General features: G+C 43.3%; 1 protein-coding gene across 3 annotated transcripts in view; it reads left to right on the top strand.

Annotated features, from left to right (window-relative positions):
- The window catches only part of rabgap1l (RAB GTPase activating protein 1-like), a 444,915-nt gene that overhangs the window by 172,846 nt on the left and 255,430 nt on the right, over nt 1–16,639 (top strand). For all 3 annotated transcript variants that reach the window (XM_059647710.1, XM_059647711.1, XM_059647709.1), the window contains one exon: nt 8,260–8,410. In XM_059647710.1, the coding sequence (XP_059503693.1) occupies nt 8,260–8,410 (151 nt within the window). The remainder of the gene's footprint in view (nt 1–8,259; nt 8,411–16,639) is intronic.

The raw sequence follows: 16,639 nt of genomic DNA, 5'->3' as shown, positions 1-16,639 counted from the left end.
CAGAGATATCCTGGACCTGAGATGATTGACCTCCAACAACCATGACCATCTTCCTCTGAGTCAAGCATGAGTCCAACCACCGGAGTGTTTGCCCCCCCGATACCCACTTTTGTTCGGGTTCTTAGATGCCACATTTGGTTGAATACGTCCTTGGTGTCAAGGGCTGTAACTCTCACCTCACCTCTGGAATTCAGCTCTTTTGTCCATGTTCGAACCAAGGCTGTAATGAAATCGGGAGCTGAGTGTCCCTGGCAGAGCCCAAACTGGGTGTCATTGAGCAGGTTATTGCTGATCAGGTGCTGCTTGATAGCACTGTTACTGACACCTTCCTACACTTTCCTGATGATCGAGAGAAAACTGATGGGGCAGTAATTGGCTGGGTTGGATTTGTCCTGCTTTTTGTGTATAGGACATTGGCAATTTTCCACATTGCTAGGTAGATGCCAGTGTTGTAACTGTACTGGAACAGCTTGGCTAGGGGGTGCAACAAGTTCTTGAGCACAGGTTTTCTGTACTATTGCTGGAATGTTGTTAGGGTCCGTAGTCTTTGCAGTGTCCAGTGTCTCCAACTGTTTCTTGATATGACGTGGAGTGAATCGAATTGTCTGAAGTCTGGTGTCTCTAATGCTAGGGACCACTGGTGGAGGCCAAGATTGGTCATCCATTCAGCACTTCTGGCTGAAGATTGCTATGAATGCTTCAACCTTATCTTTTGTACTAATGTGCTGGGTTCTTCCATCCCCATGGGGATATTTGTGGAATTTCTTGAATTCAAATTCCACCATCTGCCATGGTTGGATTCAGACCTGGATCCCCAGAATATTAGCTAGGTTTCTAGATTAATAGTCTAGTGATAATTCCACTAGGCCATTGCCTATCCTTCCCAGCTTTAACACCACACTCTTCATCACCAATACTCAATGTACAACTCTGTACCTGCTCCTCTGCCGTATCCTGAATGTGCTTTTCGGCCTGCCTGCTCATCCTGCCCTTCTCTCGTTGGCCATCTTTTTGATTTTACCTTTGTTCTGTTGACAACCTCATGCTTGCTGCTGTGCCCAGGCCTTCTCTCTCTTACCTTCATGCCTTTCTCTCTTGCCTCCTCACCTGCACTTCACTCTCCCCCTCTGATTGATTGTCACTCCTCTATCTCAACCTTTCATGAATTACAGTTGTATACTTGGTGTCTCTGCCTTGTACTCTTGTTCATGAACCTAGTCTGTCTCAGTTACATTTCCTCTCACATTTGTGCCGTTCCTTGTTCACTCTCTCTGCGATGCATGCTGTCTGAATTTACCCTTCATTCTGTTTTTCATTTGAGGTAAAAGCCTTGGCATTGGGGTAGAGTTATTGACGTACAGAGAACTGGTTGGCAGACAAGAAATAAAGTGTAGGAATAAATGGGTCTTTTTCCAAATGGCAGGCAGTGACTGGTAAGGTATCACAGGGACCAGTGCTAGGACCCCAGTTATTCACAATATATATTAATGATGTAGATGAGGGAACTAAAGGTAATATTTCCAGTTTTGCAAGTAACACAGACTGGATAAACTGTGAGGAAGTTGCAGAGATGCTTCACTGTGGTTTGGACAAATTGAGTGAGTGAGCAATTGCATGGCTGATGAAGCATAATGTGGATAGATGTAGATTATGTTCTTTGGTAGCAAAAACAGGAAGGCGGATTATAATTTGAATGATGGTAAATTAGGAATGTGGAGATGAAAGTGACCTGGTACGCAGTTACTGAAATTAAGTATGCAGATGCAGCAGGAGATGAGTAGGTAATGTCATGATGATCTTCATAGTGAGAGGATTCAAGTACAAAAGCAGATATGTCTTGCTGAAATTAGGCAGAGCTTTGGTGAGACCACACCTGGAGTATTGTGTACAATTTTGGTCTCCTCATCTGAGGAAGGATGTTCTGGCTATGGACGGAGTGCAACAAACTTTTACCAGTCTCTAAGGTTTCAGATCATCAAAATCCTCAGTTTTGTTTTATTTTGTACCAGACCTATTCCATAAGACATAGCAGTGGAAGTAAGGCCATTTGGCCCATCAAGTCCACTCTGCCATTTAGATCATGTCTGGGCATTTCAACACCACTTCCCTGCACTCTCCCTGTAGCCCTTGATTCCTTTTGAGATCAAGAATTTGTCGATCTCTGTCTTGAAGGCATCCAACATCCCGGCCTCCACTGCACTCTGCGGCAATGAATTCCACAAGCCCACCACTCTCTGGCTGAAGAAATGTCACCTCATTTCCGTTTTAAATTTAACCCCTCTAATTTTAAGGCTGTCCCCACGGGCCGTAGTCTCCCCACCTAACGGAAACAACTTCCTAGCGTCCACCCCTTCTAAACCATATTTTATCTTGTAAGTTTCTATTAGATCTCCCCTCAACCTTCTAAACTCTAATGAGTACAATCCAGGATCCTTAGCTATTCATCATATGTTAAACCTACTATTCCACGGATTATCCGTGTGAATCTCCGCTGGACACGCTCCAGGGCTGGTATGTCCTTCTTGAGGTGTGGGGCCCAAAATTGGACACAGTATTCTAAATGGGGCCTAACTAGAGCCTTATAAAGCCTCAGAAGCACATCGCTGCTTTTATATTCCAACCCTCTTGAGATAAACGACAACATTGCATTCGCTTTCTTAATTACGGACTCTACCTGCAAGTTAACCTTTAGAGAATCCTGGACCAACACTCCCCGATCCCTTTGCACTTCTGATTTGCGAATTTTCTCACCGTTTAGAAAATAGTCAATGCCTGTGTTCTTTTTTCCAAAGTGCAAAACCTCACATTTACTCACATTGAATTTCATCAGCCATTTCCTGGACCACTCTCCTAAACTGTCTAAATCTTTCTGCAACTTCCCCACCTCCTCAGTACTACCTGCCTGTCCACCCATCTTCGTAGCATGGGCAAACTTTGCCAGAATGCCCCCAGTCCCTTCGTCCAGATCATTAATATATAAGGTGAACAGCTGTGGCTCCAACACTGAACCCTGTGGGACACCACTCGTTACTGGTTGCCGTTCCGAGAAAGAGCCTTTTATCCCAACTCTCTGCCTTCTGTCAGACAGCCAATCCTCAATCCAAGCCAGTAGCTCACCTTGAACCCATGAGCCCTCACCTTGCTCAGCAGCCTCCTGTGAGGCACTGTATCAAAGGCCTTTTGGAAGTCTAGATAGATAACGTCTACTGGGTTTCCCTGGTCTAACATACTTGTTACCTCTTCAAAGAATTGTAACAGGTTTGTCAGGCACAACCTCCCCTTACTAAAACCATGCTGACTTGTTTTAATCTGACCCTGCACTTCCAGGAATTTAGAAATCTCATTGTTGACAATGGATTCTAATATTTTACCAACTACCGAGGTTAGGCTAATCAGCCTATAATTTTCCATCTTTTGCCTTGATCCTTTTATTAAACAAGGGAGTTACAACAGCAATTTTCCAATCATCTGGGACTTTCCGTGACTCCAGTGACTTTTGAAAGATCACGACCAAAGCCTCCGCTATTTCCTCAGCCACCTCCCTCAGAACTCTAGGATGTAGCCCATCGGGGCCAGGAGATTTATCAATTTTTCGACCTTTTAGCTTTTCTAGCACTTTCTCTTTTGTAATGCCTACCATACTCAACTCTGCCCCCTGGCTCTCCCTAATTGTTGGCATACTACTCATGTCTTCCACTGTGAAGACTGACGCAAAGTACTTAATAAGTTATTCAGCTATTTCCTTATCTCCCATCACTAGCCTTCCAGCATCAATTTGGAGCGGCCCAATATTTACTTTTGTCTCTCGTTTGTTTCTTATGCATTGAAAGAAGCTTTTACTATCATTTCTAATATTACTAGCTAGCCTACCTTCATATTTGATCTTCTCCTTCCTTATTGCTCTCTTTGTTATCCTCTGTTTGTTTTTGTGGCCTTCCCAATCTTCTGATTTCGCAGTGCTCTTGGCCACTTTATAGGCTGTCTCTTTTTCTTTGATATATTTCCTGACTTCCTTTGTCAGCCATGGCTGTCTGATCCCACCCTGGATAATCTTTCTTTTCTTTGGGATGAACCTCTGTACTGTGTCCTCAATTACACCCAGAAACTCCTGCCATTGTTGGTCTACTGTCTTCCCCGCTAGGCTCTGCTTCCAGTCAATTTTCGTCAATTCCTCTCTCATGCCGCTGTAATTACCTTTATTTAATTGTAACACCATTACATCCGATTTTGCCTTCTCTCTTTCAAACTGCAGACTGAACTCTATCATATTATGATCGTTGCCCCCTAAGTGTTCCCTTACTTTAAGGTCTTTTATAAAGTCTGGCTCATTACATAGCACTAAGTCCAGAATAGCCTGCTCCCTTGTGGGCTCCATCACAAGCTGTTCCAAAAAGCCATCCTGCAAACATTCCACGAATTCTCTTTCTTTGGATCCACCGGCAACATTATTCACCCAATCCACCTGCATATTGAAGTCCTCCATGATCACCGTGACCTTGCCTTTCTGACATGCCCTATTTATTTCTCGGTGCATCTTTCCCAGGATGACAGAACTGATATGGGAAGAGGAGCTGGATTGGGTAGGACAATGTTCATTGGATTTTAAAAGAGTGAACTGGGGGGCAATCTCATATAATTCTGCGTAGAAATCCATATAATTCTGAAATGACTAGACCAGGTAAATGCAGAAACGATATTCCCAATGACAGCAGAGTCTCGAACCAGAAATCACAGTTTAAGGATGGGGGTAGGACGAGATGAGGAAAAGTGAGAGAGTATTGAATTCTTTTCCACAGAAAGCTGGAGAAACTCAGCAGGTCCGGCAACATGTGCAGAGAGAAAGCAGGGTTAACATTTCAAGTCCATGATGTGGAGATGCTGGCATTGGACTGAGGGGGACAGAGTCAGAAATCACAGCAGGTTATAGTCCAACAGATTTATTTAAAATCGCAAGCTTTCTGAGCCTCACTCCTTCGTCCAGTGACCTTTCTTCAGAACCAGAACCAAAACTATAAATGTTATTTTAGAAAGAATTTGGTGTAGTTTTTGAGGTTAAATCAATCAAAGGATATGGGTCAAAGAAGGAACAGGATTCTGAGTTAGATAATCAACCTTGACCATATAGAATGGAAGAGCAGGTTCAAAGGGCCGAATGACCTACTCCTGCTCCAATTTTCAATGTTTCTATCTTTCTTCCAAACTCTCTTTCTCATTCACTCTTTGTTTTGCTCACTGCTTTGTTTCTTCATCTCTCTCTCAGCCATACTTCCAGCCATCTTGCCTTTACCATTCTTCATATTGTCTCTCTCATGCTCTCTGTCCCTCAGTTACTCTGTGGCTGCTTAAAATCTAACAGATGTGAGGATTATCTTTTCCCAAATATTGAATTTGTTTGTTTTCAGAAATGCAGAGCAGTTAAAAATAAATTGTTGTCAGCTTTTAGCATGTAGCCCAGCTGTAATCTGGGACATTATCACAAGATCCAGAGAGCCCGAGTTATGAAACAGTGTTGTAAACCTCAAGGAGCTTTGTCAGCCAGGTGGAAAATTATCCTCAGGAATATTCAAGATTTATGGAGGCATTTCCAGCCTTGAGAATTAAAAGCTGTGTTTCCGGTATGTTGTTGGAAGGATGCTGTAATTTTTCTGAGTCTCCCCAGTTCGTTAATTCTGAAGCCATTCGATGCAGTCGGAAACCAGATCACCAATCTTTTACATACATCTTGTAAATAAATTGAGTAATAGCTTTACAAATATCGGCTTCATACTGAACCAACCTGGAGTGCCCTGGGTTGCAGAACATTCTTTCTCTGTACTCTTCTGAAAACAAGTAAAGGATCAAACCATTTGAAAAGGCACTAATACATAAATCTTGATCAACGTATTTATAAGACCATAAGAGTGGAAGTAAGGCCATTTGGCCCATCGAGTCCACTCTGCCATTTAAATCATAGCTGATGGGCATTTCAACTCCACTTCCCTGAACTCTCCCCGTAGCCCTTGATTCTTGTGAGATCAAGAATTTGTCGATCTCTGCCTTGAAGGCATCTAACGCCTCGGCCTCCACTGCTCTCTGTGGCAATGAATTCCACAAGCCCACCATTCTGTGTCTGAAGAAATGTCTCCTCATCATCATCTGGCACGATCCGAGACTCCAGTGACTTTTGAAAGATCACAATCAAGGCCTCTGCTAATTCCTCAGCCACCTCCCTCAGACCTCTAGCCTCTGCTATTTCCTCAGCCACCTCCCTCAGAATTCTTTACAATCAACCTGTTCAGACACCACCTTTAAAGCAGGTGGGAATTGAACCCAGGCTTCCTGGCTTAGAGGTAATGACAATACCACTGTGCCACAGGACCACTTTGTAAGCCTTGACCTATAGTCTTTTTGAGTACTAAGCACATAAATTAATGAACTCGCCCTTAGATTGACAGTATTAATTGAAATCAATTCCAGCAGCCTGTTTGCTAGTATTGGAACCCATGTCCCCAGAGCATTAGGCAGGCCCTCTGCATTATTAATTCCTTCAAGCACTGATTACCTGGATTTATTTATGGCCTAGATATTTTGAAGCATTAGGAATTTGATTGCCTTGTCAGCAGAGCAGGACTGTGGCTTTCCTGTGTTGTCAGCCAGCATTCTGGCCAGGACAGTATCCAACTACATTGTCCAATTTATCTTGGACCTGCTGCCACAGTGAGATTTGCACCCAAGCCCCTGGATTTCGAATCCCCCATGACATTGCCCACTATGCCACACTCTGTGTCTGTGTGTCTCTCTCTCGCTCTCTCCCCCTCCCCCTCCCCCCTCCCTCTCCCCCTCTCACGCACGGTGCTGTGTGCTGAACTATAATCAGGTAAACCAATAAACTAATTAATTTAAAGAACCAGCCCTTAACAGGTACCATAATGAAAACAAAATTCCAAGAGAAACTAATCAATTTGAAGTGCAATAATATTTTAGGGGAAGGTAATGCATGCCAGCCACTGGTTGTAGAAAACTTTAGTGGATGCTGAGATGTGAATGTGACTGCAGAAGAAGGATGTCTCCCTTTGTAATATTTATAAATCAACCTGCTGTAGAACAGGTGAGACTTGAACCCGGCTTCTCCTGGCCCAGAGATAGGGACATTGCCATTACCACAAGACCTCCCATGCTTAAGTTGGTGTTTATATTTGCTCAATGTACTTAGTTGAACAATATCCTCAGCCTGTTTTTTTAACATCTTAAACAACATAACAAAATTGGCATCCCTAATGTCTGAACTCTGCTGTTATTTGTTCCTTGAAAGCACTGAACCAATGTCAGACGTTTCTCTGCGCTAGCAGAACTGCACCTGCTGGAGTCAGAGACAACACAGTGTGGAGCTCGAGGAACACAGCAGGCTGAGAAGCATCAAAGGGCCCCGACCTGAAATATCAACTTTTCAGCTCCTCTGATGCTGCCTGGCCTGTTGTGTTCCTCCAGCTCCACGCTATGTTGTCTCAGACATTTCTCTTATTTAGACTGAGTTGCTGAATTGAAAGCAAAGTATTGATAGTGCCTCAGGCCATTCAGTCCTTCACAGCTTTGCTAAATGCCTCATTAAAGGGACTTTACATGGTTTGATCTTTCTGCCCATGCAGCCTCCTATGTTGGTGCACACTCACTCTACGCTAGCCCTCCCCCCAGTACCCTTCTCTCTGATTCAGAATATCCTGGATTCAAGTCTATTTGCAGATATTTGAACAGGACAGGAGGATTGCTGCATGGCTGGAATCTTTGTTTCTTTGGAATAGTTGTTAAACCCTCAGCTGGGCATAAAACTCCCTATGACCGTGTTTAGAGAAGAGCGTGGGAGATATCCACTGTGTCCTGGCCATCATTTATCCCTCAACCCTCAACTGCGCCGTAGAGGTTTTCACATTTTCTTACTTTCATCGATGGCCAATCCCCTGGATGACAGCCCTTGTCCCTGTTACTGTCTCGGGGCATCTTGGCTGGATTGTGAGCTCAACTGTGGCTTGGATTTTCACCTTCACAACACGGAAATGAGACTGCTTACTGAGCTAGGCTCAGAATCTCACAACAAACAGACAGATGTACATTTTGTGTGAGAAGGGTAAACTCGGTGAATTAAGGTAGAATTTTTTTTTAAAGTCCACCAATGGGGAAAGATTTGTATTTAATTCTTTCATTGCTGAGCAATGCCATTGTCATATTAACCAACTTATTGATACTTTATTAGTTATGTCCTACTAATAGAGTCTCTTCCTTCAGGCACAGCAACCTGGCTGCCAGGCCCAAAGGGTTGCCAGGCCTGGTCAGAAATGGTGTTCCAGAAGCACTGAGAGCTGAAGTTTGGCAACTGTTGTCAGGTTGCCACGACAATCAAGTGATGCTGGAAAAGTACAGAAACCTGATCACTAAGGTAGGACAAGCTAAGCTTCATGTTGTCATTTCTGAAGGCAAAACCTTTTACGATTGAGATTCCAGAGACCACAGTGCTTTTGCATTGCGTTCACATATCTGGAGTTTACTGTACAGTGTCGATGTGTGTAGAGCCCACTGTGCCATGTTCCCATGTGCAGAACGCTCTCCTTTGTTCATGTGTGTGAAGCCCATTGGACTGTGCTCAGGTTTGGGGAGTGTGTAGTACTGTTTTAATATTTGTGGAAGATTGGCATGAGCTTGATTTGCGATGACAGCAACTTGTGATGTGTACCTTTCTTGATGTTGACATTCAGCCAGAGTACTTCTATGATTCAAAATGCAGAGGGGGCGAGAGCTGAAGACAACTGTAGGTTATATATTATTCAGGTGCTGAATGGGCAGGAAACCGGCATGAGCAATTTTGCTAAAATGAAGTGAATTTTGTGTGGAAGAGGAAGGTTCTTTTTGCCTTTGATTTGGTCCAATTGGATCCAAGTGTGGAACTTTTCACATAACCACTGCTTACAGACTTGAGCTTTTAAATTAGCGGCAATAATCAAAGACGTTACTGTCATCATCTGTTACTGTCTTGTTGGTCTTCATTGGCTCAGTGCTGACCTCGAACACAATGTACAATAAGGAAGAGAGCACAGAAAATTTTCCATGTATGTGATGACACCTTTATAAACTGTAGTGAGGAAGAGTTATTTAAAGCATATGTTCCTGAAACAAGGGAGTATTCGATGAGCTGTGTTGACTCTTTGCTTGTTTAATGTGACCATGTGTGTGAAAGGAGGGATAGTTTGTTCTAGAGTTCTGAGGAAGGGTCAGCAGACCCTCTGATTTCTCTTCCCCGATGCTGCCAGACCTGTGAGCTTTTCCAGCGACTCCTGTTTTTGTTAAAAATGGATGATGTTTGTTGCTGACGTTGTTTTTGTATAACACCGTAATTGATAAAGTCCAATTGAAGTGTGAGAAATGAAATGTGGCACCCTTGTTTCTGTATCTTTTGGGGTGGTTGTATGTGCAGGGTAAGGAGAGACTGCCAGCCATGATAGGTTTGCGTGGAGTTGTCCATGGGATATGCTCTTGTTGCTTTTGAGACTGTTTGCACATTGATTGGGAGGCATTGTTCGCTCCTTCACTGAAACCCCTCCCTTTGGGGTATACTCACTCTGCTGTCATGGTGGTGACATTGAGAATCTGCCTTCTAGCCTGTTTTCCTGTACCTCATTTGGTAATGGTTCTCGTGCAGCGCTTCCTAACAACCTCCCTGACACTGCGTTTCTGGACAATGTTCTGCCACGTAGCTGATACTGGGACAGAACAGTAAGGTGGTCGGAAGAATCCAGTGCGCATTGTAATGGCAGAGCCACAGTGTTTACTTGTCTATTCTACTCCCCCACTCCTATGATCCCACACATAAGTGGCGTTGCTGTTCTTTAAGGGGCCCTGTTCTCTCCTCGTAGAATACTATGGCACAGGAATGGGCCCTTTGGCCCACAATGTTGTGCTGTACATGATGTCAAATTAAGCTAATCTATTCTACCTGCTGTTTGTTCATAACCCTTCGTTCCTTGCATATTTGTGTCATTATTTAAAAGTGCCTCAAATGCCCCTATCGTTTCTGCCCCCATCACCATCATTGGCAGCACATTCCACACTTCTATTATTTTCTGTGCAAAAAAAAATTGACCTTCACATCTCCTTTGAACTTTGCCCATCTCACCTTAAATGCATGCTCCCCAGTATTAGACTTTTCAACTCTGGGAAAAAGATTCTGACTGTCAACCCTATCAATGCATCGCATAATTTATAGATTTCTGTCAAGTCTTCCTCAGCCTGTGCCGCTCAAGACAAAACAACCTGAATTTTTTGTGCCTCTCCTCCCTGTAATCTAGACTGAATCCTGGTAAACCTCTTCTGCACCCTCTCCAAAGCCTCCACATCCATCCTGTAATGTGGTGACCAGAATTGTACGCAATACTCTAAGTGTGGCCCAATCAAAGTCTTAAAAAGCTGCAACATGATTGTTGTACTCAATTGTACTCAATTCCCCAACCGATAGAGGTAAGCATGTCATACACCTTCTTTACCACTCTGTCTACTTGCGTGTTCACTTACAGGGGGTTGTGGGCTTGAACCCTAATATCCCGCTGTACATCAGTACTTTTCAGGGTCTTGCCATTATCTGCATATTTTTCCTTAACACTTGATCTCCCAAAGTGCAGCACCTCACACTAACACAGATTAAACTCCACCTGCCATTTCTCTGCTCACATCTGCGACTGATCTATTTCCCACTGTATCCTTTGACAACCTTCTACACTATCCGCAACTTTACCAATCTTTGTATCGTCTGCAAACTTACTACCCCATCCATCTATATTTTCATCCAAGTCATTTAAATATACCCCAAACAGCTGAGGTCCCAGTACGGATCCCCGCAGAACACCACTAGTCATGGGCCTCCAGCCAGAAAGGAACATGCTTCCGCCACCACCGTTTGCCTTCTGTGGGCAAGTCAATTCTGAATCTAAGTAGCCAAGTCACCATGGATCCTGTGCATCTTAATCTTCTAGATGAGCCTACCATGAGGGACCTTGTCGAAAGCCTGACGAAAGTCCATGGAGACAATATGCCCTGCTGTCCCCTAATCGATCTCATCTTTGTTTCGTCATCAAAAAATTCAGTTAAGACATGACCTGCCCCGCACAAAGCCATGCTGACTGTTCCTAATTAGGCCATACTTTTCCAAATGCATGTAAATCCTATCTGTAATTATTCTAATATTTAGTATCTAGTAATTATTTAGTAGTGTCCCAACCATCGATGTGAGACTCACCAGTCTATAGTTTCCCAGATTATCCCTATTTTCCTTCTTAAACAGAGAACATAGATCATCGAACATTATAGCACAGTACAGGCCCTTCGGCCCTCGATGTTGTGCCGACCTGTGAAACCAATCTGAAGCCCATCTAGCCTACACTATTCCATTATCATCACATGTTTATCCAATGACCATTTAAATGCCCTTAAAGTTGGCAAGTCTACTACTTTGTTAGGCACGACCTACCCTTCACATAACGGTGTTGACTACTCACCATTCCTCCGGAACCTCTCCAGTGGCTAGTGAGGATACAAAGATCTTGCTCAAGGCCCCAGCAGTCTCCTGTCTTCCCCCTCTCTATAACCTGGGGTAGATTCCGTTGGGCCCTGGGGACTTATTTACCTTAATGCTCTTCAAGAGACCCATCACAACTTCTTTGTTGATCGCAAAATGCCCGAGCAGATGAGCATGCTCGACACTAATCTCACTCTCCTCCATATCCTTCTCCTGGAAGATTGCCATTGATTGGGAGGCATCTTAGCAACTTACTCACATCCTTTGCCTCCAAGCACAAGTTTCCTCCTTTATTCTTGAGTGGTTCTACTTCTCCCTTGTTATATAACATAGAACAATACAGCACAGAACAGGACCTTCGTCCCTCCATGTTGCGTCGACGTGTGAACTAATCTAAGCCCATCTCCTACGCTATCCCATCATCATCCATATGCTTATTCAAGGACTGTCTAAATGCCCCTAATGTGGCTGAGTTAACTACATTGGCAGGCAGGGCATTCCACACCCTTACCGCTCTCTGAGTAAAGAACCTGCCTCTGACATCTGTCTTAAATCTATCACCCCTCAATTTGCAGCTGTGCCCCCTCGTACAAGCTGATGTCATCATCCTTGGAAAAAGACTCTCACTGTCCACCCTGTCTAATCCTCTGATCATCTTGTATGTCTCCATTAAATCCCTTCTTAACCTTCTTCTTCCCAATGAGAACAGACCTAAGTCCCTCAGCCTTTCCTCATAAGACCTTCGCTCCAGACGAGGCAACATCCTGGTAAATCTCCTCTGCACCCTTTCCAAAGCTTCCACATCCTTCCGGTAATGGGGCGACCAGATCTGTACACAATATTCCAAGTTATCCTTTTGTTTTTAAATGTGTCTGTAGATTGCCTTGGGATTCTCTTTAACCCTACTTGCCCAGGCCTTTTCATGGCCCCTTCTTACTCTTCTAATTCCCAGCTAGAATTCACTCCAGCCTTCTTTATATTCTTCACGGACCCTGAGTGATCTATTCATAAGTCTGATAACGTAGGAAAAAGATGTTCAAAGTTTTCGAGAAGAACAAGGTGTTCTTAAGTCTGTTGATATGCGTTTTCAAACTTTGGTACCTTCTGCCCAAACGAAGGGATGGAAGAGAGTGTAACCAGGATGGGAGGTTACTTGCAGGTCATTGTGCCCATCCCGATGATTGGATTTGATGAATGTTAACTTTATCTTCCACCCCATTGACTGTAACACATGAGGAAAAGTTGCTTGACATGCATTCTTTTATTTGAGTATTGGCTTGGACCCAGCCTGCACTAACCCTGAGAAGTGATTCTCCCAAGCTGCCTTTGTTTCAATGCTACACTTGCTAACTGTGACATTGAAATAAGCACCAGCCTTAGTGATAGAAGCGTAGGTTATTTTTCTCTCTCAAACACATCTGTGAACTCCATTGTGTGTTTGCTGTGCTTATGCTATCCAGAATTCATTTTGGAATCAGTCAGTGCTGCTTTTTACCATAAAGTTGACCATTCACACTTTGCTAATATAAGAAGAAATTACTCAAAGTGTTACTGGTAAACATGTGGGCTTCCATTGTAAAGTTCATGCATTCAGTATCTCGATATTGACCAGTTTCTTCATCCTGGTAAGGATTGAAGTCTTGAACCTACGTAACTAGTTATTTCCACAGTATAACATACATATACCATCAATTTGTTCTTAAGTGGGAGCTTATATTGTAAAGTGTTTGATGCTTGTCTGTGTTGATGAGATTTGTTACAGCTTGTCTTCGTTTCCGTGTCTGAACTTAGCTTTGGGGCTGAGTCAGAAGAGAGCTGCCTTTTGTGTAGTTGGATCAGCTCCAAATGTGCAATATGTGATCTTTCCAAAACAATGATATTCCAGTTAGAGAATGTTATCTGTTTGCTGGCTTTGAATTTTATCCTCAGCTTTAAGCTTTCAATGCTGATTTCACTATTGAGTTTGAGTATTCTGCTTAGTAGGACAGTCTTGGAATGTAACCTCTGCAGGTGTGTTGCTGAGCATAAAGCTTCCAAGTCTACTATCTGACAATCTGTGGCAAAAAAAACTGGAGCTTATTCATTTTAAATCTTCAAAATGATTGTTGCACACCTAAGTGCATGGTCAGAACCATTAGCATGACTGACTAGTGTTCAGTATGCAACCATGGGAAAGATTTTGATTTACCTTAAATTATCTTGTCATAGAATCCCTACAGTGTGGAAAGAGCCCACCAATCCAACAAAGAGCATTCCACCAAGACCCAGTTCCTTTCCCTATATCTGTAAACCCTACATTTGCCATGGGTAACCCAATCAGCTTGCTCATCCTGGAAACACCCTTTTCAGTTTCCTTCAGAAACATAGAAATTTGCAGCAGGAGTAGGCCATTCAGCTGTCAAATCTACTCATCATTCTGTATGATCATGGCTGACCATCCAACTTAGTACCCTATTTCCGGTTTCTCTCCATACCCTTTGACCTCTTTAAGTCCAAGAACTACATTTATCTCCTTCTTTCTGTCTATCTGTTTTTGTGTTACCTAGACATTTTGACACCACCACCTCTGGCTGGCATCCAAATCGTTGACAGCCACGCTGAGAAGTGGTCCTGGAATAGAACACATTAACCACTTGTAATCACCCTGGGAAACTGCCCTAAACACCTACCCTGTGTTCCATTCTAACCGGTTTTTTCTGTGTTTGCTGTGTGCCTACAAATCATATCCCTCATCTCCTCATATGCAATATCTTGTCAAGGGCTTTCTGATGTCTCTGTAAATTATTATCCGAATCTTAAATAATTGCTGCACTTTCTAAAGTAAATGCTAACCTTGCGCACTGGACTTTCTCATCTACTGTCTGTTACCTCCTCAAAAAATTCCACAAGGTTCACCAAACAAGTGCGTTCCTTTGGAAATTCATGCTAGTGTTTTGTGTTGGATGAAACAAAATTGAATGTAGCAAATACACAGTACACAGTGATTTTCAAAACACTGTCTTCTTAAACCAGCCGGTAGATTAAAGGCAGTGAATTCTGCAATCCTACTCATACTGAATCCACATGTTCACACTGATTAAAGATAATTGGAAGATAATGAGTGTCCAGGACTGATTTTAATTTTCTTTTAATAATCTGACATGTTAAATCAAGTACTGTGCACATCGCTACTTATTTAGGGAAGATATAAGAGCTAGTGTAAGAGCTGGTGTCCACAGCAGCCCCCCTCCACTTTGCAAACTGGGAGGAAAACCGTGGTTACAGCACCTTTTTAAAATGGTCACAGCTCTCTCCTGATTAAGGTTAGGGAGCAGGCATGAAACAACACTCAGCGCATCCCTATCCTCAGTCAAGGTGTTCAGCTGCCCTCTCTGATGAATTATTAATTGAGATACCTGTCCTGCAGATCGTGAACATTGTTCGTTGCTGGCAAGCAGCATTGCTGCCCTTAGTTGACTTTCAGCATGCACTGAAAGTACAGTACTGGTGGAAGAGGACACGTTTTAATCAAATAAAATAATGTATGTTTTTTTCCTTTGAGTTATATTGAATAAATACAATTTTCACATGTAAGTACTGTTATTGTTGCTGGTGTACGACTGTAATTTGCTGCTGTTAATGTAACAATGTGGCTAGCAATAACTAACACTGATTGCTGGTGATCAGGTGTGCTCTTGCCACTGTTTAACTGAAGTGGGACTGTAACCAGAGCACTGGTAAAGGTGGCACAGTGACTAGCACTGCTGTCTTGCAGCGCCAGGGGTTCTGGTTCAATCCCAATTGTGGGCAACTTTCTACGTTTTGCACATTCTCCTTTTGTCTGTTTGGGTTTCCTCCGGGTTCTCCAGTTTTCTCCCACAGCCCAAAGATGTGCAGACTAGGGTGGATTGGCCATGCTAAATTGCCCGTAGCGTCCAGGAATGAGCTGGCCAGGTGGATTAGCCATGGGAAATGCAGGGCTACAGGGATAGAATGGGAGGAGTGTGGGTGTGAGTGGGATACTCTTTGGAGGGTCAGTGTGGATTCGATAGACCAAATGGCCTGCTTCCACGCAGTAGGGATTCAATGATTTTATGATTCTTTAACCTTTAAAACATGTGACTGCCTCTGAGTGTATGAGACACTCTTATGCATTATCAGCAGCACTGTACTGTTTAACTTCAACATTGAGTCAACACATGCTCAAAGAATGACTAGGATGAGAGATCTTGGAATGTTGTCCAGTGCCCGTGGAATTGTACTGGATAGAGGACCATAGGGCTACTCTGTCATGGGAGAGAATGGCCAGTGGTGAGTTTAACCTGAGGGTCTCTACGTGTCAGGTGAGAGGTGTGGTTGAAAAGTTGGGACTGTCACGGTAATCTCAGGAATTGAACCTGTGCTGTTGGAATCACTCTGCAGCATAAACCAGCCGTCCAGCAAACTGAGCTAATGATCTCATTTCATTTACATATAACCTTTGCAGTCTCAGCATGTCCTGAAGCACTTTACAGCAAAGGGAGAAATGTAGAAGTGTAATCACTGCCCTAATATGGGACCTTGTACACAGCAAACTCCCACATGCTGCAATCTTCTAATGATGACAGCTTTAAGATGATTAATTGTTATTCATAGACAATCAATAATAATTAATGAGAAATGGTAATCCATTTGAATGATGTTGCTGAAGGGATGAACATTGGTCAAAACACCAGGACAAACTCCTTTTCTGATGAAGGGTCTAGGCCCGAAACGTCAGCTTTTGTGCTCCTAAGATGCTGCTTGGCCTGCTGTGTTCATCCAGCTCCACACTTTGTTATCTAGGATAAACTCTGAGCTCTGCCTCAAAATAATAGTACCTGGATTTTTTTTGTAACTGTTTGAGAGTGCGCAGGGATCCCAGTTTATAATGCCTTGTCTGAACGATGACATCCCCCGATTATGCAGCACTCTCTCACTACTGCTGGTGAGTAGATTTTATGCTGATGGATTCAAGCTTGAACCTACAACCTGCTGACTGTGAGATTGGACTGCTATCCAATGAATAACAGCATGGAAGGATAAAGGAGACGGATCAGGAATTTTGGGGGGGGGGAAGTGTGATAGTGCCTAGGTAAACCTATT

The sequence above is a fragment of the Stegostoma tigrinum genome, chromosome 8, assembly GCF_030684315.1.
Source record: "Stegostoma tigrinum isolate sSteTig4 chromosome 8, sSteTig4.hap1, whole genome shotgun sequence".
Taxonomy (NCBI): domain Eukaryota; kingdom Metazoa; phylum Chordata; class Chondrichthyes; order Orectolobiformes; family Stegostomatidae; genus Stegostoma; species Stegostoma tigrinum.
The sequence above is the reverse complement of the archived record's forward strand: the minus strand, read 5'-3'. Positions and strand labels throughout refer to the sequence as shown.